The 24355-nt window shown below is 58.9% G+C and overlaps 1 protein-coding gene across 8 annotated transcripts in view; it reads left to right on the top strand.

The window, feature by feature from the left end:
- LRRC27 (leucine rich repeat containing 27) overlaps positions 1–23978 on the top strand; it is a 31438-nt gene extending 7460 nt beyond the window's left edge. Inside the window, exons 6-11 of one of the 8 annotated variants that reach the window (XM_072972148.1) lie at positions 6146–6298; positions 8453–8816; positions 9816–9962; positions 12553–12649; positions 17025–17141; positions 23675–23978. In XM_072972148.1, the coding sequence (XP_072828249.1) occupies positions 6146–6298; positions 8453–8816; positions 9816–9962; positions 12553–12649; positions 17025–17141; positions 23675–23821 (1025 nt within the window). In that variant the 3' untranslated portion in view covers positions 23822–23978. The other 7 variants (XM_072972151.1, XM_072972149.1, XM_072972146.1 and 4 more) reach the window with 7 other exon arrangements.
- The last annotated feature ends 377 nt before the right edge of the window (positions 23979–24355 follow it).

A 24355-nucleotide genomic window follows, 5' to 3' on the forward strand; every position in this document is an offset into this window, starting at 1 on the left:
GTGTTAAAACAATAAAATAAAAGGTGGTATTAAACGTGGCCTTCTGAAGTTACCCGAGCCTGTAATGGGTCATCGGGCGTGTTGCAGCGGGGGAGGCCAGATGACGCCTGAACTCCCTGCACGCCTGTCCTCCCCAGGCCCTGAGGTGACGCGGCTCTCCAGGGCCGTTACTGTCACAACACACGTCCTGCGTGCGAGGCGTGGTGTGTACAGGGAACAGGACAGGCGGAGCCCCTGTGCCTGGTTCTCAGGGAAGGTCAGCATCACCTGTACCTCCGTGGGCCCAGGGGTTCCCCTCTCTGCCTCCCTCCCTCCCTGCCTCAGCCAGGTGACTTCTGTTCGTCCTTCTCTGCTTTGAGAGCTTTACCACTTACTGCCCCAAATAAAACGTTTAAAGGTCCTTCATTTTGACCTTTGTCTGAGTTGTGTTGCTCCATTACTCCTGGTGACCTGGCGTTTGGGGCTCAGCACCGAGTTTCTGAGGTTCATCCATGTGGACGTGGGTGCCTGTGGTGTCTTCACTTCTGTTCCTTTCAGGGAGGAGGAGGAAGACGATTCGCTCTGTCCTGCATCAGTTTTGTCTCATCGACTTCAGCTGTCTGTTGTCTCTATGTTCTCGAGGCTTGATTTGCTATTCTTCTTTCTAACTTAGATCATTGATTTTAAATTTTCTCTTTTTTTTTCAGTGGGGGTCCTAGGGGTTGAACCCAGAACCTCGTGTGTGCTAAGCACGTGCTCTACCCCTGAACTAGACCCTCCCCCTAGATCGCTGGTTTTCGATCTTTCTTTTCTAATCTGTCAGTTGCAACTCTGGCTTCCCTCAGTGCTGCCTGGGCTTCATCCTGAAGTTCCGACGAGCGGTGTTTCCATCATTCAGCTCAGGTGTTTTCTCATGTCCACTGACCTGTGGGCTCTGTAGAAGTTTTGCTTAATTCACTGACGGCGAGCGATGTTCTAGTCTCTCTGCTACTGAGTTCTAACTTGGCACCACGCAGGCTGTGTGGTTCTGGGCATTTGACACTTGCTGGGACTTGCCTTCTGGCCCAGGATGTGTTCTGTCTGGTAAACGGACCTGCACTTGAGAAGGATGTGCGTTCTCAAGTTAACTGCTGTAAAGGTCTGCACATTCGGCTAGGCCAGCTGGCTAAAACGGTGTTCACGTGATCTCGCTTGAGTTTTGTCTGTTTATTTGGTCGGTTACCCGGAGAGGGTGCGCAAGTCCTCCACCGTGGTTGTGCTCTGTCCACCATTCCTTTTACATCCATCGATTTTGCTTGATATATTTTGATTCTGTGTTACTGTTTGAATAAAACGTTAACGGCTTTACGTTTTCCTGTTATTTTTGCTTTTCTGGCGTGTGCGGTGGTACTGTGTGTAGCTTCCGCATGCATTCTCTGATGGCCGGTGGCATGGCCTCTCCCCGCGCACACTGGCCCCAGGCGTGTCTGAGCGCCGTGCACGCCTCCGCGCGCCGTGGCTGGTGCACGGGTTCAGTCTCTCACTGTCGCCCTCTGTGTCCGACTTGTCTCCTGCAGAGCTTTGCTAGTGGGCGGGGTACGGTCAGGGCTCGCGCTTCTGTTTCCTGACGGTCTCTGCCTTTTAATTGAAGTGTGTAGTCCTTCAGCTTTACTGTAATTATTGGTAGGGATGGGTTCAGGGCCACCGTTTCGCTCTTTGTCTTGCTTTTCTGTGTTTCTCCGCTTCTTCTAACTACCTTCGTGTTGGTTGCGTGTTCTTTAGATTTCTCTTCTAAGTTTTTATTGGCTTTTAGCTTTTACGTTCTGTTAATGGTTTAATGGCGGCTCTCAGGGTTACAGCGCTCACCCATAGCGTTAGGCTGCGCCGCCTCACAGGAAGCGCACCCACCTGTGACCAGTGGGCCACATCCCTCCCTCCCTGTGCAGCGGCCGTCCTGCACGCCGCGACTGCCTGTCTTGTGAACCCACGGGGCAGGACGGCTGTCTTTGTCTCCAGCAGTCACGTATGTTTTTTAAAAACTAAGAGGGCAAGAAGCCGTTTCCTTTTACTCAGCACTCGGCGCTCCTGGTGCTCCTCGTTCTTGCCTGAAGACCCCAGGTTCCGTCCGGCATCATCTTCCTTCAGCCTGAAGAACTTGCCTTGGGATTCCTTAAATCACTCTGCTGGCAAAGAAGTCGTTTAAATTTTCTGAAAATGTCTTCATTTTGTCTTAAGTTTTAAAGGGTGTTTCTCATGTAGAAGTATGAGTTGAATTTTTATGTCCAGGACTTTAAAGACGTCCTCCTGTCACTGGGCCTCCGATGTCCTCTGTGTGACAGGTGTTGATTATTGCAATGACAGTTGACCCTTGAACGACGTGGGGGGGTGGGGCCCCGACCCACCCGAGTGTGCAGTTGGAAGTCTGAGCACAGCTTTGCAGTCAGCCCTCCAAGTCCACAGTTCTGAACCCATGGATTCAACCAGCCACCGACCGTGTCGTACCACAGTGCGTGTTTACTGGAAAAAATCACGTGTGTGAGGACTCACGCGGCTCAAGCCTGTGTTGAGGGTCAGCGTAGTCTTAAGGCTTCCCTGTGTCTTTGCTTTTCAGCAGTGTGACTGTGATATACCCAGGCGGCGGCATCTTTGTCTTTATCTTGCTGGGAGTTAGTTGAGTTTATTCGGTTTTTGAACTCGTATCTTTTGCCAAATTTGGGAGATATGTTGGTCACTGTTTCTTCAAGTATTTCTCTGCTGCTTCTCTCCCTTTTCACCTGCACGCTAGACCTTTGGTTACTGTCCTGCAGGTCCCTGAGGCTCTGCACGCTTTGAAAGGTCCTTTTTACGTTCTTCAGAGAAGATAGACGCGTGCCATCGCGGTCACGAGTCTGCCTCGTCACCTCCAGCTGCCCTGGGAGGGCGTTTGGGTAATGTGTCTTCAGGCGCGGTGCTTTCAGGCCTGGGACTTTCACACTGAAAACAGTAGCTCCCGTTTTTCTGCTGAGAGCTCTCATTTTTCCACTTGGTACAAACAGGTTTCCTTGAGCGTAATTCTAAGAGCTGCCTGGGCCAGAGCTGCCACAGACGGGCGGCTCAGACAACGGAACCGACTTCCTCACGGTCGTGGAGGCTGCGGATCCAGGATCGAGGTGCCCGGGGGTTCGGCTTCTCTGGAGGCCTCACTCCTTGGCTTGCAGGCGGCTCCTTCTCGCTGTGTCCTCACATGTCTGTCCCCTGTGCACACGTGTCCCCGGTGTGTCTTCCTCTTCCCTGAGGGACACCGGTCGGGCTGGATCAGGTCCCGCCCCGCAGGCTCATTCTAACTTGGTCTGTAAGGGCTCACCGCAGATACAGAGGTGTCTTGAGGTACTGGGTGTCAGGACTTCGGGGGGTTTGATTAAGCCCGAAACAGCTGTGCCGCTCTGGCCTGCTGACTTGGCTTACCGCAGGGTGTTCTGTGCTGTTTGCTCTTCTCTCAAACATGGGTCGTGTTTTCCTGTTTCTCCACGCACCCAGTGATTTGGGGCTGTGTCCTGGACGTTGTGATGGATGCGCGCAGAGATGCTGGCTTCTGTTCTGTTCCTCTCTAGAGTGCGGAGTTTTTAAAAACGAGTAGCTAGATTGAGGGGACTGACCCCAGGCTCTGCCTCCCTGCGGTGAGTGGCAGGTGGCATCCCGCTGGGCTCCCACAGCCGAGGCCGCACTGCTTGGTGGTCTGTCCCTGCGCCTGCAGCTCAGACCCTGCACAACTGCGTGCACAAGGCAGGGCTCCCCCTGTCATCCTCTTCCTCTGGCCTGCACCCCTTCCTGCTTTCGCTCTGAAGGCCGTCCTGGGCCCTGCAAGTCATCACGGCCGTGCAGGTTTCTCTCTGTGTTGTGCGGGCGGCAGTTGGGGCCTTCGCTCACAGGAAGCCCCCCAGACCCGGCCTCGTCTCCGCCATCCCCGCCCGGCGCTGTGGCCCCGCTGGCTCCACCTGCTGTCATAGCCCTCCTGCCCGCAGGTGCTCGTGTTCGCTCCGGCCCCTCGTTGTCTGCAGGGAGCCGGTCTGGCTGGCGCGCCGGCACACCCAGCACTGTGGGGGCGCAGCCCCGCGCGCCGTCTGTGCCGGCGTTTCCGTGCTTCTCTGGGGCGGCGTGTGCGCCCTTGGCTCTCTCCCACCCGCCTGAGCTGAAGGCTGCTCTTACCGCTTCCCAGACGGAGACCTGTGCAGGCTCTTTGCCCTGCTGCCGCCTCCCTGCCTTCTGTGCTGCTGTTCTCGTGGATTTTGCTTTTACGTGAGTTTGTGAATCCAGGAGGCGCTTTATAAAGTGTGTTTGTTTCCTCGCGTGTTCACCATTCCGGGTTCCTCGTTTCTTCTTGAAGTTTCGCGCTTCCATCTGGGACGACTGCTCGGCCTGAAGGCCTGCCCTTCGTGCTGTCGTCGAGTCTGCGGGCAGTGAGTCACGGCAGGTCTTCCCTTCAATTTTGAAGGGCGTTCTGGCTGCGTGTGCAGGAGTCTAGATTTTGGGGGATCATTCACTATTTTAAAAATGTCTTTATCGTCTCTTGACTTGCGTTGTCTGTTGAGAAGTCAGCTGCAGTCTCACTGCGAGTCGTTCACAAGCAACGCGTCTTTTTCCTCCAGCTTCTTTCAAATGCTTCCTTTTGTTCAATTTTCAGCACTTTGTCTGTGAGGTGCCTGGGTGTGGTTTTCCTTGTGTCCACTGTGCTGGACTTCGCTGTGCTCCTTGACTCTGTTTGTTCATGTCTGTCGTCAGACTTGGGAAACTCCTGCCAACTGGCTTTTTTCCTGTGACTTGGGTCTTCCTCGCCGTCTTTCCCTCACATTCTGAGACTGCAGTTCCCTGTGTGCTAAGACTTGGATCCTGCCTCCGATGCCCCGGACCCTCCCTTGTCCCCCCGGCCTCTCTCTGCTCCCGTTTGTGCTGCTCTCTGCTGCCTGCCTTTGCGCGCACAGCTCCTGTCCTCTGCTGTGTCCAGGCTCGCTGCTGAGCGCACCTGCTCGGTTCAGTGGCCCTCAGCTGGGCTGGAGACTGTGTGTGTGTGTTGGGGGTGGGGGGCTGGGAGATAATCAATAGCTCATTTTTCATCGTTAGGGCTGGTTTGCGTTCTCTGAGTTGGCTCTGGAGTGTCTTCATTTCACCTGTAACTTGAAGGTCGGTTTTGCTGGGTCCAGAGGCTTGAAGAGCAGGGTTCCCAGCACCTTGAGCCGCTGTTCCACTGTCTTCCGGCCGCCATTGTTTTGGACAGAAAGTCAGCTGTTGATCTTGCTGTCGGTCCTTTTATTTGACGACTTGTTTTCAAAATCCTTTCTCTTCTTTGTCTTTCAGTAATTCGACTGCGATTTTTCTAAGTGTGAACCCCTTTAAGCTTCTTAAACATATACATTAGTGCTTATCATCGAACCTGGGTGTTTTGGCCGTGGTTTCCGCAGGCGTCCTGTCTGCTCCTTCCGCCCCCTCCCACCTGGCTACCTGTGGGTTCCGTCACCTGCTCGCGCTTGTCCCTCAGGTCTCGGAGCCGCTGCGCCTGCTGTGATCTCTTCTCTCTGGTCTTCAGATCAGGTGATGCTTCTTTCCGCATCTCGCGTCTGTGCTGCGTCCCACGAGTGAGTGTCCACCTCCGTCTTTGTGAGTTTCAGCTTCAGAGCTGCTTTCGGTTGGTTTTGTTTGCTTGTTTTCAGCTTCCGTGTCTGCTGGCATTCTGCCGTCGTTGAGTTATCGTAACTGTGTTTCCCTTTAACCGTTTAAGTAGATTGGTTTTTTTTTTAATTTCTTTGAACATACTTGTAGTGACTGCTTTGAGCTCTTTGTTGGCTAAATTCAGCCTCTGGGCTGCTTGTCCCTGAGTGTGGGTCCCACCCCCCTTTGCTCTGGCCGGTAGGGACTCCTGTTGTTGAAAAGAGGCCTTCAGAGAGTGTACGACGGTAGCTTTGTGTTTTGGTTTTTACCTGAGGGCTGTTGCTTGTTCTGTTTATTTATTGCTTTTCTTTTAGTTGTTGAACTTTGTAACTGCCCTGGTCTTCGTCTACAGGGCGGTTGGTTTTTTTCTTAAGCAAATTTCAGACATTTGTCATTAACATTTCACCCCAGATTCTCAACAGGCTTTTTTCTTAGCATAAGGATGTGTACTCCCCTCGCTCCTTGTTTCCGCTGCGTGTAAGTGCTGGCATGTCTTCTCTGGCAGGAAGCGTGGCCACCCTGAGAGCACTGAACCTGAGACACTGCCCTCTGGAGTTCCCCCCGCCCCTGATTGTGCAGAAGGGGCTGGGGGCCATCCTGACCTTCCTGCGGATCTGCGCGGCCGAGCACGCGTCCCCTCAGGGTTCGGCTCCTCGAGGTTGGTGGGACAGCTGTTACTGCAAACTGCGGTAAAGCTGAAGTTAGAGCTTTCTAGAACCAGGGCTCCGAGGAGCCTGTCTTCTCTCCATTAACGACCGAGCATTTCCAGGTTTTCAACATGGTGGCCAACTAGCCAGACACTTTCAAATACTCATAACATAATTGACCTTGAAAGGCATTATGGTTATACTTAAAGTAAACTAGAGCTAAAGGAGAGCTGTGATTGAACGTGCACCAGAAAGGTAAGCATTCTGAACGTCGACTTCAGAATGTCTGAACCTGTACTACTTAAGACGTAGCTCCTGCAGTGAAGGCAGCGCACACACCCGAGTCAGCCAGCCAGGCTGGTCATGTGTGCAACGCCGCGTGAGTGTGTGACCAGTGGCTGTCTTGCTAAGATGAGCAGCAGCAGCCAGCGTGATCAGGAAGTGATGATGCGTGCACTTCGTCTGGTCCTGAACCCGAGCAGGTGGCTCAGGAGTGCGTCATGGGAAGAGCTGACTATGTTGTAAATGGTCTCAGCCTGTGCCCCTGAGAAACGGCTCCTGACTCAAGGGCCAGTGGTTGATGTGGGGGGAAATGCCATGGAGGCACGAGAGATGGAGGAGGGGGGCGGCACGGTTCGCCCCTGACACCGGCACTTCCTCCTGCGGGGGCTCCGAGATGCAGTGCGGCCCCGCTGGGCCTCACCTGGTCACATCCAGCCTCTCGGCGTGGCCCAGATCTGCTGAGTCGGCCCGTGCATTTCATGAGGTCCCTGTGGATTCTGTGCACAGTGGCGTCTGAGAAGGGCTGGTGCTGGGGTAGGCCCGGGGGTTGCCCCGCTTGGGTGAGGGTTCGGGCCGACACCTGCTCCAGCACCAGTGATGCTTTGTTGGTGGGGCCTCTCCTGGTGGTGAGCACGTGGTTCTCCAGCCCTGCGGACCTGCCTCCTTGTGCCAGAGAAGGTGCTCAGGGACAGAGACACGGGCGCCCGCGCACTGGGGACAGCGGAGGCCGAGGGCACGGGCCGGGTGCCAGCAGTCTGCTCCGTGCACTCGATGCACTGTTGTGAATCATGAGTTTCCTGGGTTGCTAAGGAACTCTCCTAGGCTTATGTTTATCTCTTAATTGTAGATCAGAATTTAACGTCATTACTCAGAAAGGGTGTCCAGGGACAAAGTTTCTCTCTTTCCAATTTGAGCCCAAAGCCAGAAAGGAGGTGTCGCCATGTGACCTGTCTTGGGGATGCAGGAGGTGGGCACAGGGGAGGCACTTCCGGTCACTCCCTCGGGGTAGATCCGTGGATGGGATATTTGAGTCTGGTCCTAAAGGAAAGGACATTCCTGGCAGAGGAGCCAGCAGGTTGAGAGACTGTCCGCCGGGAACGAGCTGCCATGTTTGAGGAGGAGGCCGTGGGCCTGGGGCAGAGCCGCCCGGGGGGCCTGGCCGTGAGGTCAGGTTGCTGTTGGCAGAGGACCCTGGCCCTGGGCCGTGGCCAGGACTCGGGCGTCCCCCAGGAGGAATGGAGGCTTGGGGAGGGGACCATGCAGGGCAGGGCAGACCAGTTCACGTTTAGGTCACGCCGGCTGCTTGTTTGAAGGCATCGCCAGAGGCAGGGGCGGCAGCCGGGCTGGCGAGGAGGAGGTGGAGGGAGAGGACGGGCAGACAGAGCGCGTGCCCTTTGGAGGTGGAGCCAACAGCCTCGCCGGCAGACAGGGTGTGGGCACGGGGACGAGGACAGCCTAGGGGGGCTCACAGCTCTGACCTGAGCAGTTGAGTGGGTGCTTGAATGGAGGCGGACAGGTCCGGTACAGAACCAGGTGGCCGATCCAGGTGGTGGATGCTGGCTGTGCGTGCACCCATGCTGGCTGCCTGTCTGGAGTCCGGTGGCCCTGCAGAGCTGGGCTTGCAGTACAGACGAGGCGCTGTCGGCGGTGCACATGCCTGAAGGCGGGGCAGCAGGGGTCACCTGGAGAGCGATGTGGGTGCTCGGCCGGAGCCCGGGGCACTCGGACACTCGGAGGTGGACGGAGGAGGGAGAGCCCGCGGAGGGACGGCTGAGAGATGGGAGGCGAGGCCATGTGCGGAGGTGGGAGCGGTGGGAGCGGTGGGGGCTGTGTTGAAGTGCAGTTTATGGAGCAGGCGTTTTGTTCCCTGTCGACGTCCCCAGTGACAGAGACGACCAGAGGTGAACCGTCGCCTCCCCTGGCGGCTGTGTCCCAAGAGCGTGTGCCTAACAGAGGACCCGCCGCTTCCCAGGCGCCGGTGGGAAGCGGGCGCCCAGCAGAGGCAGACTTGCTCCCCTCTGTTGAAAAGCTGGGCCTGAGTGAGCTGGGACGGTCCGCCGACTCGTTGGAAGACTGGCCGAGCGAGGAGGAAATCCAGCGTTTCTGGAAGCTGCGGCAGGAGATCGTGGAGAACGAGCAGGCGGGGGTTCGGGAGAACCAGCTGCTGCCCGTGGAGCTGCCCCCAAACCTCAAGGCCGCGCTGAGCGCCAAGGAGAAGCCACGCCCTGACCCGAGACCCGCGTTCAGGTAAAGTCTGAGCGCAAAGGTGTGTCTTCTCCATCTGGGCAAAGTTGTGCTGTTCTTGTGATGATCTTGTGAAGCATCAGGTAGACGTGCGTCCACACTGCAGTGTCTGTCACGCAGCAGGTGCCGGCCCTGGTGTAGGGTCCATGTTAGCCGAACACGGGGGCCAGGAAACAGGCTCAGAGGAAGAGATTGCACGAGAGAAAACCTCAAATCCTCTGTGTGTGTGTGTGTGTGTGTGTGTGTGTGTGGTGCACACATGTGTGGATGTATGTCAAGAGAGAACACATGTTGGTGGAGGGCGACGTCATGTCCAGGGGCACAGAACTTGGCTCTTGGGGTCTGGCAGAATCTTAGCGGTCACTCTGGCCTGTGGCCCTGCGGACGGCGTGAACACCCGTCCCGCGTGTCTGTGGTAGAACCTGCGGAGGGGCTGTGGGGAGGGGCCCATCGGAAGGCCGGGGTCGGCAGCATCGACAGCCAGATGTAGGAGCTGTGACCTGCACGAGAGGTGTTCAGGTGTTTTTTGCACTATTGTTTCACCTGTTCCCTAGATTTGAAACATTTTCAAAGTAAAATGCTATTCAGGTGTTATGAACCGGCCGTGGCCCTAGGGGTCCTGGAGGCACACGGAGCAGGTCTCTGGCTGCCCTGGCCTGCGACGTCCCGGTGCAGGGTCCTGCCGCCTCTGTTGTGAACGGAGGTGGTAACTCATCCAAGTCAGTGCGAGCCTCCCCCCAGCTCGCAGGTTTCACCCATCCCAGGCGTAGGTCCACCTGTGGCCTGGCCTGGGGGTGGGACGGAGGCCCTCAGATCTGACCCAGCCCTGCTCAGTGGCCCTGGACGGGGGTACCGTGGATTTCCGTGGGCGGCTACCATCCTGACTGGCAGGCGGTCCCCGGGCAGCTGGCCCAAAGCCTCGCCCCACTCGGTGTCTGCTCTCTGCCACCTGCCGTCACTGGCCTGCTCAGAGGTCCGGCTGAAGGCCTGGTGTCACTGCAGGGGGAAGAGGCCCTCCTTCAAGAGCGTCCTGCCCGACCTCGCCGCCTCGCGCCAGGCCCTGGTGCACGTCTGCCGGCTGGAGCAGAGCCGGGACGCGGCCCTCCGGGAGCTGCGGGAGAAGCAGGTGCAGACGGAGCAGCGCAGGAGGTGAGTTGGGGCCGGGGGTCTGCTCACGGCAGTGTCTGCGCCTCCTGTGGCCTCAGTCCGCCTGCAGCTGCCCCGGGTCTTCCTGACGCGCCCTCGTCTCCGTCAGCCACTTGCTTACAGGTCTTTTCTATCGAAAGTTACTTAAAAATAACACTCATTAGTGGATCTCGCCCCCGCCCCGCCCCCTGGGGTCTGCTGGGGCTTTGCTGTCCTCACCATGTGCCCCGCCCTCCAGCTCCGCCGACCACGCACCTCTGCCAAGCTCTGGGCCCCAGGAGGCAAGCCGGCCTGGATGGTGCCCACAGCGCCTGGGGGCCCCTCATCTCCTGGTGGGATTTGGCCAGTGTGGGGTCCTGCAGGCAGTCAGGGGAGGGGGAGAGGGAGGGCGGGGGAGTGAAGACCCCGCCCACCCGTGAGTGCCCCCTGGGGCCGGCTGAGTCTCTGACGGTGGCCGTTGGCCGTCCCAACGCTTCTGTCTCTTGGGTGCCAGCAGCCACTCCTTCCCTCGTCCCTGAGGCCTGGGGTGGCCACTGTCCGCTATCCCAGCAGGGTCCTGCTCGGCCTCTGGGCTTCACCCCTTGTGAATAAACCTCCTGAAACCTTCCCACCTGAGTGTTCTCCTTCCAGACCCTGCAGCTCCAGGCTGTTCACGGAGCACATGTTCTGACGTCCACCGGGGCTGTCCCGACACTGGACGTGCTTTTCTAATCCGGTTCCCTTCCCTTAGAGGAAGGGTCCCTGCCCCACGAGCGGCAGGGGTGCGGCCGGCTGACAGTGAGGCTGAGATCTGAAGGTGTGGCCTGGCTGCCCCAGGTCACTCTGGTCATTGGCTGCAGGCCAACCCCCACAGTCTCCCCAGAGTGTCCCTCAGCTCCGGTCCTGGCTGCAGGGCGAGGAGGTGACCTGCCGCTCCCCTGCGGGCCCTGGTGGATGAGTCTGCAGGGCAGGGTAGGTGCACGTGCCGTGTGGTCATGGCCTGGACCCGAGGTGCGACAGCCCCGCCTCTCTCTGCACCCCCAAGTCCCACTCCCTCCTCACTTCTGCCTGTTTGCCGAGGCCATTTTCTGAAACACTGCTGTGGCGCCTGCCCGCCCCCCCCTCCCCGTCTCCATCCCCCGCTGCCCGGATGAGTGCATGAGCCCCACTCGCCCCCATAGCCACCTTCCCCGGCCTAGGCCAGACCCAACCCGGCGACTTGCAGGGAAGCGCAGGGCAGTGGTGCCTGGGCGGGGTGGGCATGCAGCGGGGGTGGGGAGCTGCAGGGCTGCGGGAGGCAGAGCAGAAAGTGTGCGTCCTCTCACGGTCTGAGGCCTTTGCCAAGGACAGCTCTGAAACACCAAGGGCTGTCAAGGGCCCTCTTCCTGGTGTCTCTAATGGGGACCTGAGGTGACGTTTGTGGCCTCCTTGGTGGCAGTGTGGGGGGCCCTGTCCTGTGGCCTCCCCTCTACACAACTCTGTGGACCCTCCATGCTCCCCAGTTACCTATGCGCCGTTGGCTCCCGAGACCATCCTGTGCCCCTGAAGGACCCCACCCATGCCACTCACCAGGAGGCAGCAGAGACGCAGGACCCCATGTCTGGGAGCACTGCCCACAAAGTCACGAAGTCACAGCTCCAAGTGGGAGCACCCGGGGCTCAGGAAGCAGCCTCACGGGTGCAGAGGGGGTGCCTGGCTATCCCGGGCCTCTGCCGGAAATGCCAAAACCCGTGCCTCAGCCTGGACCTGCCTCAGCACCGAGCACAGGACGGAGGCCCTCGGCTGGGAGGCATCAGAAGGAAGGAGCCCAGGAGAATCAGCGACTGTGACCCTGAGGACGGCTGGCCTGGACGCAGGCGGCTGGAGAGGCCAGGGCCTGTCTGGAGTGGTGGCCAGGGTTAGAGATGTGACAGAGGGCTCGGCTGAGTGCTGGAATCTTGTGGAAGATGCAGGAGTTGGTTCAAATGGGCAGATGGAAGCCTGGTGGCCTCCAGCACCCAGAGGACAAGGTGGGAGGGGGTGGAGCCCTGGGCCCTGCGAGGATTCCCAGGACCTCCCACCCATCCCAGAGCCGTAAGCACAGCCAGAGCAGGCGTGTGCTTTCTGTTCAGTCTAGAAGCTTCCTGGTCTTGTGGGGGGTGAGTCCCTCGGGGGTTGCTGCCGGGAGCCCAGCGGTGCGGCTGCAGGTGCCCGGGCAGGGGAGACGAGGCTCACGCTCTCGGTGAAGCTTGGGCGCCTGAGAGGAAGTGGACAGTCAGCCTCCCTCTCAGGCCGCCTGCAGACCAGTGACCACCTATAGCCTTTGATGCTGAGCGCATGGCCGAGACCCGGCCGGGCCTTCCTGGAAAGGGCCCTGGTGCCTCACCAGGCAGGGGGCTGGGGGGGCCTGGCTTGGCTTTGGCCTCCCTCGGGGAGCGCGGGACGGGCTTAGGTGTGCCTCGCTCTGCCCAGGCGTGCACTTCAGAGCCCACAGAATCCCCGAGTCTGCCCTCGGGGCGAGGGGCCAGGAGTTGGGGCTTTTGTGTGAAGCTCTCAAAACAATGATAGAAATCCTCGAAAGCTTTGCATGCAGCTGCCCTTAACGCAAACGCTAACATCATGCGTGTTCCCGCAGGGACCGGAGAGCGCTGCAGGAGTGGAGGGAGCAGACCCGGGTGATGAAGAGTAGGAGGAGGGAGCTCAGCAGGTTCCCGCCCCTGCAGAGGAACCTGGTACGTCGGGGGCCCTGCCCTGAGTGCCCCGTGTGTCCCGAGGGCTGGGGTGAGGGGTGCCAGGGTCCAGGTTCACGGATGCAGGAGGCACCCCACCTCGCAAAGCCTGACTGCCCGCCAGCCTCTGTCATGCAGCCAGCAGGTGACCTCGGGCAGAAAACAGGCCTCCAGGGGGGCCTCCCCCAGCACCTTGCGCTCGCCCTGGCTCTGGCCACCCCACTGCAGTCTGGGTGCCCTCCCCTGGCTTCCTGGGAGCTCCCCCAGGGGGTTCAGGCCAGGCCCGGGCATCGCTGTGAAGTGAGCGTCGCTGCCCCGTGCCCTCCTGGGGCCCCCCTGACCACCTTGTTCCCCTGGGAAGCTGTCCGTGTCCTGCCTTGGCCTGCTCCTCCTGCCCTCCCCCAGACATTCCCGAGGCCTCGCCTGTCCTCACTCTGCGCCCGCTTTCCCCAAGTCGTCTCTGTCCTGGCGTCCAGGCCTCGTCTCCTCTCCAGTGGACAGTCACCACCACGCCTATCCTGGCGTGCACCCCTGCTCTCTCACGGGCAGCCTCCATGTCTGCAGCCCTGGCCCAGCAAGGCTGTCATAATGAAGTCTCCCCTCTGGGGCCCCGGGCCCTACCTGCTGCCCACCTTCTCCCTGCCACAGTGCCTGAGGCCTCGCCTGCCGTGCCCCCGTCCGTGTCTTCAGAGCAGGTGTGGGAGCTCTGGACCTCGACCTGCACGGGCTCCTCGGCCACATGTGCCTGCCAGCCAGGACTCTGCAGGCAGCCCCTTGACCCCACCAGACCCCTGCCCCGCCCACCTCAGGCCCCTGGGCTGGCCATGTGGGGCCTGCGGTTGCCAGCTGTCACTGTGCCCGACTCACCAGCCTCCTGCTCTGGGCGCTGACCATGGGTGGAAAGGCGAGGGGCTTGGGGTGGTGGGCTCAGGGCCTCCGGGGAGGGTGCCCATGTGAGGCCGGGATCTGGGCCTCAGTCCAGGCCTTGCCGCACGACCTGAGCAGACCTCCTCCGCCTTCCCCTGAGGCCCAGTCTGGGAGTCCCCTCAGCCTCTTCGTGGCGGCGAGGCTGCCCCTCAGCCCGGGCACAGAGGGGCTGTTCAGGGGACCCTGGGAGACCACGGCCCCAAGGCTGCTGTGGCTCCAGAGAGGGTGTCTCCTCCTGGCCCCGCCCACTCGGGGGGCCTATGTGAACATCACGGCGACTGTGGCAGCTGCTGGGTGATGGCTGTTAAATACATGCAGCATGGAACTCACCGTCTTACCTGTCCCCGTGTGACCACTGCCGCACCCGTCTCCCACCCTGTCCCCGTGAAGCACTGACTGCTTGTCCCCCTCCCCAGCCCCGGCCCCCACTCTACCTTCCATCCCCAGATTTGACTCCTCTAGGACCTCGTGTAAATGAGGGCAGACAGCATTTGTTCCTCTCTGACCGGCCCATTTCACCGCGCATAGTGGCCTCAGATTTGTCCGTAGTGCAGCGTGTGTCACAGTTTCCTTCCTTTTTAAGGCTAAGTGACACTCCCTTGAGTGAATGGACCACATTTGCGTTTGCATCCATCCGGTCCGAGAACCCCTGGCGGTGGTGAGCCAGGCTGCCGTGCATGGGGAGGGGGCGCGGTGTTTGGTCTCACCTGGGGCGGCGCGTGGAGCTGCTTCCTTTCCCGTGAGGTTTGTTCTGCTTAGAATACGCCTGCGGTGCACGCGCAGGAGGCGGCCATTTCCATCCTGTGTGTTTTGTGGAAATGCTGCATAGAACCAGTTACCACGTTTTGTGGCGTGGAAATTGAAGGACATTTATATAACTTGGCGCAGCACAGAGCCTCTTAAGTTAAATAGGAAACTTAGAAACTCCGAAATGAAAAATGGAAAATTTTTACTTCATGAAACTGAAGGATTTCACGTGGCCTAAAAATACTATCATCAGAGTCAAAAGATAACTGGAGAACATTTGTGATGTGTGTTTGTGACAGACGGTTAACATCTAAAATATGAAGAAAAACTACAGACAGAGTTTTTACAGTAAAGAGTCCAGTGCAGAGACGGGCGGAGGGTCGGACAGGCGGTGCCCAAACAGGAAGCCCCCGAGGCGGTCAGGTCAGAAAAGAGGCTTCGAGGAACTGCCGCCGGCACCTGCCCAGGGAAGGCCGCCAGCTGGCCGGGCGTGGGAGGTGGCTCCCATCTCTGCTGCGGGGCCTCCGCTTCTGGAAGAATGCCGATCAAAGTGAAAACACGCGTTCTTGGCACAGCTCTGGTGGCCCGTCTCGTGGGAGTGAAGCAGCCAGGTCACGGGCGCGTGCGTGTTCACGACTCACCTCAGTGGGTTTCGGTGTCGCCTGCAGAACCGGGGGCAGTAGCTGCGTCCTGAGCCCCTTGACACCTGCTTTCTGAAAAGCACTGCATTTTCCTTCTTCATGAGGCCCTGAGCCCAGCAGCTTTGCCAGTGACCTCTGAGTCCGTCTCACTGGCCTGAAGAGCATGACCGTGCGCTCGGCACTCAACACATGGAGCTCGGGGCGGCACCGTCCTCCTCCCTCCTCCGCCTCTTGACAGTAAAATAAGATTCAATGTCTGGCTTTAAAAGGACACCTGCCGAATTTAGCGTCTGTCTTTCTCCTGTTAGAATCTGTTTAGTAGGAGAACCCTGGTCAATGGACGTGTGCCTGCCTCCAGACAGTCTGCAGACAGCTTTAATTCTGCTGCATCTGCCGCCTGGCAGCGTCCTGGGGCGGGGGGAGAGGTCAGCCGGTGGTTTCTGCTCCCACTCCTCCCCCCGCCACGCGGTGTTAAGCACCTTCTAAGACTCAAGGCTGATGACGCAGACAGACGGGTCCTGCCCTGCTGATCCACTTAACGGTGACCTGGTAGGTGGTTCAGTACCCCGGCCCCCAGCCTGCTCCCCACACCCACACTTGCCCCAGCCCCCTCCATCCTGCTCTCAGTTGCCCCAGGGGTGTGCCCCTCCCTCATACGTGCAGACACACAGGCACAGGCCCCAGGCTCCCTGAGGTGGGGAGGGGTCAGCCTGGTTCCCAGACTGGTCCAGGGTCTGGTCTGGGCAGCAGTGGCGGTGCCGGTCGAGGGCCCTGCCGTGTTTCCAGTCATGTCCCTGGTGCCTGGGGTGGGAGGGGACAGAGGGCCGGGGCCACACAGGTTCCGAGGAGCCCAGGCGAGCGGACTGAGCCCCGGTCTCATAAGGACGCCCCCAGCAGAGCATGAGAGCCATGGGCCGGCCTCCGCCCTCAGCAGCAGGGCCAGTCCAGAGGGGAGCACACGGAGGTGGGAGTCTGCATAGGGGAGCCTGGAGCTCCTGCCGGACATCCAGGTGCAGCCCAGGCCCAAGGAGGGAGGAGGGGAGACGAAGGTTACAGAGAGACAACCCGGCAGACCGGGAGCTGGGGAGAGGGGGGATCTGCAGGAGATGGAGGACAGACATTGAGGCGGTAGATGAAATCCAATGAGACCCGCTCAGTCTGGGCAGGCCAGAAATAGTGAATTTTCTAGTGTTTGTAGGGCAACTTAAACATAATTTATGTAATGCTATGGAAGTTTTAAGGAATTTGTCACTTTCTAAATAAGAGGTCAGTGAATTCTTACAGAGAGCATCCCAAAACACATCAGCCCCCACCCTGTCTCCCGCTGCCCCCTCCGTCCACAGCCAGCCTCCCCGGCCACCTCCTCCCCCGTAGCGCCTGTCGCAGCTGCTGGGGAGGGAGGAGGAGATGTTCTGTAGTTGACACTGGGCAGTCACAGGGTGGCGGGCGTGTCTGGGACCTGCCGTCCGGAGCTCATGGGGTCCCTGGGGCCTGCCCTCACCTCTGAGGCGGGCCGGGGGGCTAGTGAGCAGACACGGCTGAGCTCTGGCTGTGTCCACGCACGCGCGGGAGGCACCTGTCTTCCCTGGGCATCACAGACGCCTTGAAAAGCCGCACTGAACTCTCTGTTGCAGACTTTCAGTTTATTTGTGCTGCTTCGCCGTGTCACTGACTGAAGCCCCGTGAGTCTCTGTTACAGGTTTTCTGACTGCGAGGCCTTCTCTCCTGCCAGGTGTTAGCGCTGACGTGTTGGCATGACTTAGTGAGGAGGTACAGTCAAGTCTGAGTGAGAGGCTTGGGCCCTGGACGGTGTGTTCGGTCTGTTGTGCTGGTACCTGGGCTGAGGCAGGAACCGCCCACTCTGCCCCGTGTCCCAAGCTCTGGCCTCGTCCCCCATCAGCTGGCCAGCCCAGGGCCCGGAGCAGGTGACAGTGAGCCCAGGCCGAGGGCTGGTGACCACAGTGTCTGGGGCACGGGGGTCTGCGTGTGCTGCACCCAGAGGTCAGAGGGGTGTCAACAGCTGTGTGTTCTTGGATACTTGACCATCTTGTTGCATTTTCCAGGTGACATCAAAAATTCCCTTTGCCACGGATCTGATGGAGAATGAGAAAACCCGTGAATTCACCTGGAAAAATGAGACAAAGCAGAGAGAGATCACTGCACGCAAATCAAGGAATGCGGTTGGTGACGAGTTCTGATTCAGTTCTGCTGGGCCCAGCCACCCCCCCCCCCGCCCCCTCTGGTCTGAGCAGGAGGCGGCTGAGAGAGGGGACCGGACCGAGAGTGGGAAAGTCTTATTCCCTGCCCTCAGAGCTGCAACTGCAGCCTCTGTCCAGTTACCCCGTCCTGCTGTGCGCACCTGGTCCCGAGAAGCTCCCCCCACCCCGCAGCTCGGGGTCCTGGCAGGCCTTGCTTTCCCTGTGCTGACAACTCCCACCATGCTGATCCGGTGTCTGCACTCCAGTGGGGTGACCTCTGAGCTCCTGCGCCTGAGAGGGCCCCGCACCCCTCCCCACACCTCCCTTCCTGCCCCACCGCAGCAAAGTGCCCCCTGCTCCTGCCGGGGGCTGAGCCTGAGCATGGTCGGAGGGCCTGGAGCAGCCCTCGTGCTGCAACAGGTGGGTGGCAGAACCAGCCATCCCTCTTAGGCCTGGAACTCAGGAAATGCCACAGGTCTGCAGGCTGGGTTAGCCCCAGCCACGTGGGTGATTTAAACTGAGGTCCAGGGCGTTCAGATGTTCTCACCTGTCCCTATGGAGCCCACGTTGCCCTCGCGGGCCCTCAGAAAGCCCACGGCAGAGCATGTCTGTCCACGGACACCCCTGGCCCGTGGCCTGGACTTTCCTAAGGGCCACGGTCTGATCTGTGTGGAGGACACTTGTGGTCTGTCTTTCAGCCTTTATTCTCAGAGCAGAAACCCAGACAGATGTGCAGCTGTTGGAGCTGCGGTCAGGAGCCCAGTCAGAGGACACACCAGGCTCCACGTGTCCCTGACACTGGAGGCCCGGCCGCCCTTCCTGCCACACTCCCGGCTCTGAGCGAGGGCTTCCAGGGCCACTCGGAGCTCCTATTTAAAACCAAAGAATAGGGGCCCGGAGCCCGGGGGCCTGGTGCCAGCAGAGTGGGTGTGTTTGAAGCCCTGCTCAGTGCAGTGCCTGCTTTCCGTCTGAGGATTCATTAAAACTGTGTGTTTCACATGCAAAGACTCCCCTTCTCCTCGTGCGGCACAGCGTCCTCAGCGTGTAACACGGTACCTGGGCTTGGAGCGTTTAAAACAGCATCCGTGGGTCGGGTGGGGAGAGGCCGCCCGCCCGCTGGCAACGCCCTGGGACTGCGGTTTGGCCCAAAGGAGGGAGAGGAAGCTCCTCCCCCCTCTTGGGATGGGAGAGGCCCCGCGACTAGCCCATCGCCCTTGGCTTTGCCAGTGCCCCCCAGGAGGAGAGCCGGGAAGAAGAGCCGCAGCAAGCGCGCGGCCAGAGAGGCGGGTCCCGTGGGCTAGCGCCCCTCGGGGGAGTGAGGGGGGCCGCGAGGGCCTGGAGACGGCAGGTGCCTGTCAGCTCGGCTTGAAGGTGCACGGTTTTATTCAAAATTGAAGGAAACCACACCGCCAGCGGCTGCTGTGTGTGGGAAATGTGCGGGGTTACACAGCAGTGCAGAGACCGAGGAGACACCATCCTGTCCTGAGTGACGCAGTTGGCCCCCCTGCCCCCCCGAGAGTGCCCAGGCCTCCACAGGCCCTTCCGGCCGAGCCCGACGCCCCTGTGCCCTGGCTCTCACAGCTGCAGGAAGACTTGCCTGTTCTCCCCGACCACCCAGGCCCCCCGCTCACTGTCTCGCCCTGACGGTGGTGGCTCAGGGCCCCGGGTCTGCTGTGCTGGGCTGCACCGAGGCAGCCCCAGAGGCGGCAGCCTCACCCCAACAGCTCGTCAAGGGCCCCGGCACAATGTCCCCTCCCCTGGGGCCGGAGGGGTGGTGGGGGGAGCGCAGGCAGGGGCTGCTCACTTCACGGAGGCCCCACCCTGGTCAGACTCAGCCCCCTTCTCAGACGCTTTCCTTCCGGCCCAGAGTGTTTCACCTGCTTCAGGCGAACCTTTACTCTCTCCAGATCTGTTCATGGGAGTGAGCTCATTCTTGGACACCCAAAACCCTACCTCCTGGGGCTTCTGGACATCCACGTCTCAGCCCACTGCTCAGAGTGTAGACTCAGAAGTCTCTCCGGCGTCATGAACAACTCTGTGCTCACAGACCTGGTGCCCTACACGAAATGGACCAATTCCTTGAAAGACGCTACCTGCCAAAGCTCACACGAGGAGAAACGGACAATCTGAATAGACGGATGTGTGTTAAAGAAATTGAGTCTGTAACTAATAACTTCCCAGCAGGTTTGCTGGTGAAGTCTACCAGATAATTAAGGGAGTGATCATACGAACTCTCCTAAGTCTCTCCCGAAAATAGAAGCAGAGGGAACACTTGGTGGCTCATCCTGTGAGGCCAGCATCACCGTGATACCATAGCCCAGGGCGTTACACGAGAGGAAGACTCCAGAGCAGCCTCTCTCACGAACACAGATGCGGAAGTCCTCAACAAAATACGAGCAGATCAAATCCAACAACGTATGGAAAGAATTATGCACAACAAGCAAGTGGAATTTATCCCAGGCAAGCAAGGCTGGCTCGCACTTGAAAACCAGTTTAATAAAGCATTACATCAACAGGCTGAAGAAGAGCAACTGTGCGGCTGTATCAGTAGAGGAAGGAAGAGCAGTTATCAAAGCCCGAGACAAAAGCTGTCAGCAAACCAGGGACAGCGAGGTGCCTCCTCAGCCTGAAGAGCGTCCGCAGAGACTCACACTAACGTCGCACTGAGTGGTGAGAGGCCAGAAGCTTTTCTGTAAGGTCAGGTGCGAGAGGAGGAGTCCACTCCCACTGCTGCTCCTCAGCATCGTGCTGGACATCTTGGCTGACGCAACAAGAAAGGGAAAGTAAATACAAATCAAGAAGATGGAGATACAGCTTTGTTTTAAATGACACGATTGTCTGTGTAGAAAGTCCCAACAAATCGACCAAAAAAAAATCCTGGAACTGATAAGCAGTTGCAGAAGGCAGCAAGACACAGGGTTCACCTGGAGAGGTCCATCACCTCCCACGTGCCAGCGATGGACAGGTGGCATGTCAGCACTGAAAAAACGGTACAAGGCGTCGATCTAGCAGAACGGGTACAGAGTCTACGTGAGGAAAACTACAAAACTGAACGAAAGAAACCGAAGAAGAATAAGTAAATGGAGAGACAGTACATGTTCACGGGTAGGAAGACTCAGTAGTGCCGAGGGGTCAGTTCTCCCCAGACTGATCTATAGATTCAGCGTAGGTTCACAGCACTGGCTTTGTGGACATTGGCAAACGGATGTTCCAGCTTATGCACAGATGCAGAAGACTCGAAACAGCCAGAGCAGCCCTGGAGGGGAGGAGCAGAGGCAGAGGGCGGGCCCCGCCCAACGTCAAGACTTCCCATCTAGCTCGTGTGTCATGTTAGTGACAGTCTGGGCGAATATGGATCAATGGAACAGACAGAGAGCCCAGAAACGGACCCACACAAGTACAGTCAGCTGGCCTTTGACAGAGGAGCAGAGGTAACAGTGGAGCAAAGACGGGCACCTGCACAGCCACACACACAGAGTGAGTCCAGACACAGACCTGATGGCGTCACAAAAAGTAACTCAAAGTGCGTCATCCTTTTAGACTGCATACGCTGGGTGTGTGTAGTTTCCTTGTGTCTCGATTACACCCCAGTGAAGCTGTAAGAAGGTGGGTCACAGACTTACGTGTAAAACGCAAAACCATAAAGCTTCTAGAAGACGACGGAGGGAGAACCTAGATGGCCCTGAGTGGGTGATGACTTTTTACGCAGAACGTGAAGGCATGAAAGAAAAAGTTGGCAGGTTGAACTTCATTAAAATGTACAAATTCTGCTTCGTGAAAGACACTGTCAAGAATAAGACAGCCAGACGGAGAGAAAATATTTACAGAAGACACATCTGGTTAAGCACTATTGTCCAAAATACGTGAAGAACTCTTAAAACTCAATAGAAAGAAAACAACCCAATTAAATACCAGGCCACAGATCTGAGCAGACACCTTCCCAGAGGAGACACACAGATACTAATTAGGGACGCCCGCCTTAGGAGCTGCGGATTAGCACAAGGAGGTGGCACCACCCACACCTGGCTGCAGCCGGGGCCCTGCCAGTAAGGAGCGCTGGGAGGGCGGGGATGCGAAACCGTGCGGCCGCCGTGGAAGACAGTGTGATGGTTTCTCACAAGACTAAACCTACTCATCAAGTGACCCGTCCAGCCATCGCATCCCTTGGTATTCACGCAAAGGAGTTGAAAACTCACGTCCACACAAAAACCTGCACACAGACGTTTACAGCAGCTTTATCCATAACTACCAGAATGTGGAAGCGACCGGGATGTTTTCAGCAGGTGGGCGGATGAATAAACCTTGGTCCATCCAGACAACGGGATTTTATTCAGAGACACAAAGAAATGAGCTGCCAAGCCACGAAAGACACGGAAGAACTTTAAATGCTTGTTACCGAGCAGAAGAAACCCATCTGAACTGGCTGCCTGCTGCCCGGCCCAGCTCTGGGGCGTTCTCGGGAGGGTCAGCCTACGGAGACGGTGAAATGAGCAGGGGTTGCCAGGGCTGAGGGGAGGGGCGAGGCGGCGGACACGGAGGAGTCTGGGGGCCACAAGGACCCTGCGTATGGTGCCGTCCTGATGGGCAGTGCCACTACATTTGTCCAGACCCACAGAATGCACAGCACCAGGAGTGAGCCCCCAGGCCGACTGTGTGTGGGCAATGAGCTGCGTCAGCGTGGGCTCCCAGTTGTGACGATGTCCCCTCTGCTGGGTGTGAATACTGCTAACCCTAACCCTGACATTGGTTTTGAAATGGAACCTGGGTGCTGGCTCTTGTGTTCCCTTCCCAAGGAAGGAGCTGGGATGCCGTTGCCCAGACAAGGAGCCTGTGGCCCAAAGGAGACTGACCTCCGTGGGAGGCGCGCTGGCCCGTCTGCAGCGCCTGCTCCCGTGCCAGCCCCGCACCGTCACCACTGCCCGTGCGGAGGGCGGTGGCTCCCCACCTCGCGGTCAGAAGCCCAAGACCGCAGGCGATGCGGCGATGCCCCAGGGTCACCGAGCGGTCTGCAGCCGGGGCCTGCGCTCCAGCCCCTCGCTGCCGCCTTGGACGTGCGGGCCGCCGCGTTGGCCCGTGCTCCCCTCCCGTCTGCGCTCTTCCGAGGTGCAAACCCGCGTCGGGTTTCTCCAGAAGCACTGGGGGGCAGCAGCACGCCCACAGCCCCCGCTCCGGCTGAGAGGAGGGCTCGTTCCTCGGGACCCACAGACACAGGCCCGGAGAGTCTGCACGAAGTCACATCACGCCCCGGGCTCTGGCTCCCGTTTCCCGGCTCCCGCTCCCCGACCGGGCCGTCTCCGGCTCCGGAGAAGTCAGCTGGCCGAGACGGGAGCGCGGAACCCTGAGTGAGCGGCCGGCCCAGCAACTAGTCCTGTCTCAGTGCCTCTTCCCCGCGCGATGGAGCTGGAGACCCCAGCTTTGCTGGGAGCCCCTACGTGAAGGAGAGACCAAACAGACTGACCAGAAAAGGGGAGACGTTGTCTGAAACAAAATGAAAACTAGAATGAAAGTCCTCTGGGCAGTGATAGAAATAAACCTTTACAAACACAGACAGTGGGCCGAGAACTCCCAGGGTCAAGTGGAAACACAGCCAAACTCCTTTGAAGTTAAAGAACATTTAAATCAGTGGATGAAGTTGAGCAAAATCCCAGGAAGTAGAACAAAAATGAGAAGAAGGATGGAAAACAGACAGGACAGGTGGCACGGACAGACTGAGAGGCCTGGCCTCTGAGGCACCAGGGAGATGCGCAAGGAAACACGGCGGTGTCAGGGAGCAGCCCCGAGCCCACACCGCGGCTCAGCATCCTGGTGGGCTTTGGGTCCAGGGCGGGAGCGGGGCGCACACAGAGGCCGGACCGAGGGCGGAGGGGCCTCACCAGGGCGGGCACGGCAGGGACTCGGAGAGCAGCTGGCGGAGTGCGTCCTCCCAGCACGGGGGGGGGGGGGACCAGGGGGCAGACGTGAGCGCCAGCAGGCCCAGGGGCCTCCAGGGGAGATGGGGTCTGAGGGTATGATCCTTGGATGGAGGGGGCATTCCACGACGGCCCAGGCACGGGGAACAGTTGGTGTTTTTAAAGGAGCGGTCAGTGCATGAAGAACACAGGTTTCCACAGGAAGGAAACGGGCCAGCAGGTGCTTCCAGCATGAGTGGCACACGTCCCCCTGGTCCTAGTGACACACACCCTGAGTTAGTTTGGCCCACACCGTAGGGGAGGAGCCGGGGAGGAGCCTCGGCAGTGCCTGGGCTGGCTGTGGGGATCCAGGTTATGCCCCCCGAGACAGAACTGAGGAGGGGGAGGGGAGGAGAGGACGGAGGAGTGGCCCTCCCTGGGGGTGGGGAGGTCCCTGCACTGAGGCACGCCTCCCCACCGAGGCCCACCACATTCTCATTTTACTGTTTTCTGGCCCAGCCAATGGGGTGAGCAGAGTGGGGGAGGCGTGCTCAGGGGCCCACCTCCAGGGGGGCAGCTCCGGGCTGTCCCAGTCCTGGGCTCACCCATCCCCTCCTTTCCCCCAAGGCCAGAAAGCTGCAGGATGAAGTAATGAAACTAAAGTTGAGGTCGACCTTGAACAGAAGCCATCAGTGCCCGTCTCTCTGGGGAAGACTTTCACTCGGCCCGGCTGCATACCAGCCTCAGAATATATTTTTTAACACGAAATATTAAGGATCTGAAAAGGTTTACAGATACTAATGACAGAGTGTCACGTGTATGGATGGAAAATCTCCCCACCTGGAAAATGGGCCGGCGGCTCCTGCCTTCGCAGAGTCGCCTCCCGGGGCTGTGGAAGGTGTGACCTACATTAAAAGGACAAAACCGTGAACAGCTGCATGGCTCTGTTTCCCTCCTGTCCAGGTGACAGCGTGTGTTGGGTGTCTGCAGCTGAGTGTCCCTTCCCCACCTGCCACCCTGCTCACAGGCGGCCTCCGGCCTCCACCACCGACTCGACTCTCTGCAGCGGGAGGTCCCCTCTGTCCCTCTCTACCCAGGGATCCTTCCCAGGTGCCGCCCGCCCCGCCCCCCCGCAGCCCCTGTCGCAGACCTGTGCCCTCCCCCAGGGCACCCGGAGTCCATGCGACTTGGTGTCTTGCACTGAGTGGCTGGCTGGATGTGAAGGGTGGGCTTGGTCTTGAAAACATCTTTGATTCTGTTTCTTTAACGGACGTAGGACGCTTCAGAGTTCACTTCTTTTTGCATCAG

Source organism: Vicugna pacos, chromosome 11 (assembly GCF_048564905.1).
Source record: "Vicugna pacos chromosome 11, VicPac4, whole genome shotgun sequence".
In the NCBI taxonomy this organism is placed as follows: domain Eukaryota; kingdom Metazoa; phylum Chordata; class Mammalia; order Artiodactyla; family Camelidae; genus Vicugna; species Vicugna pacos.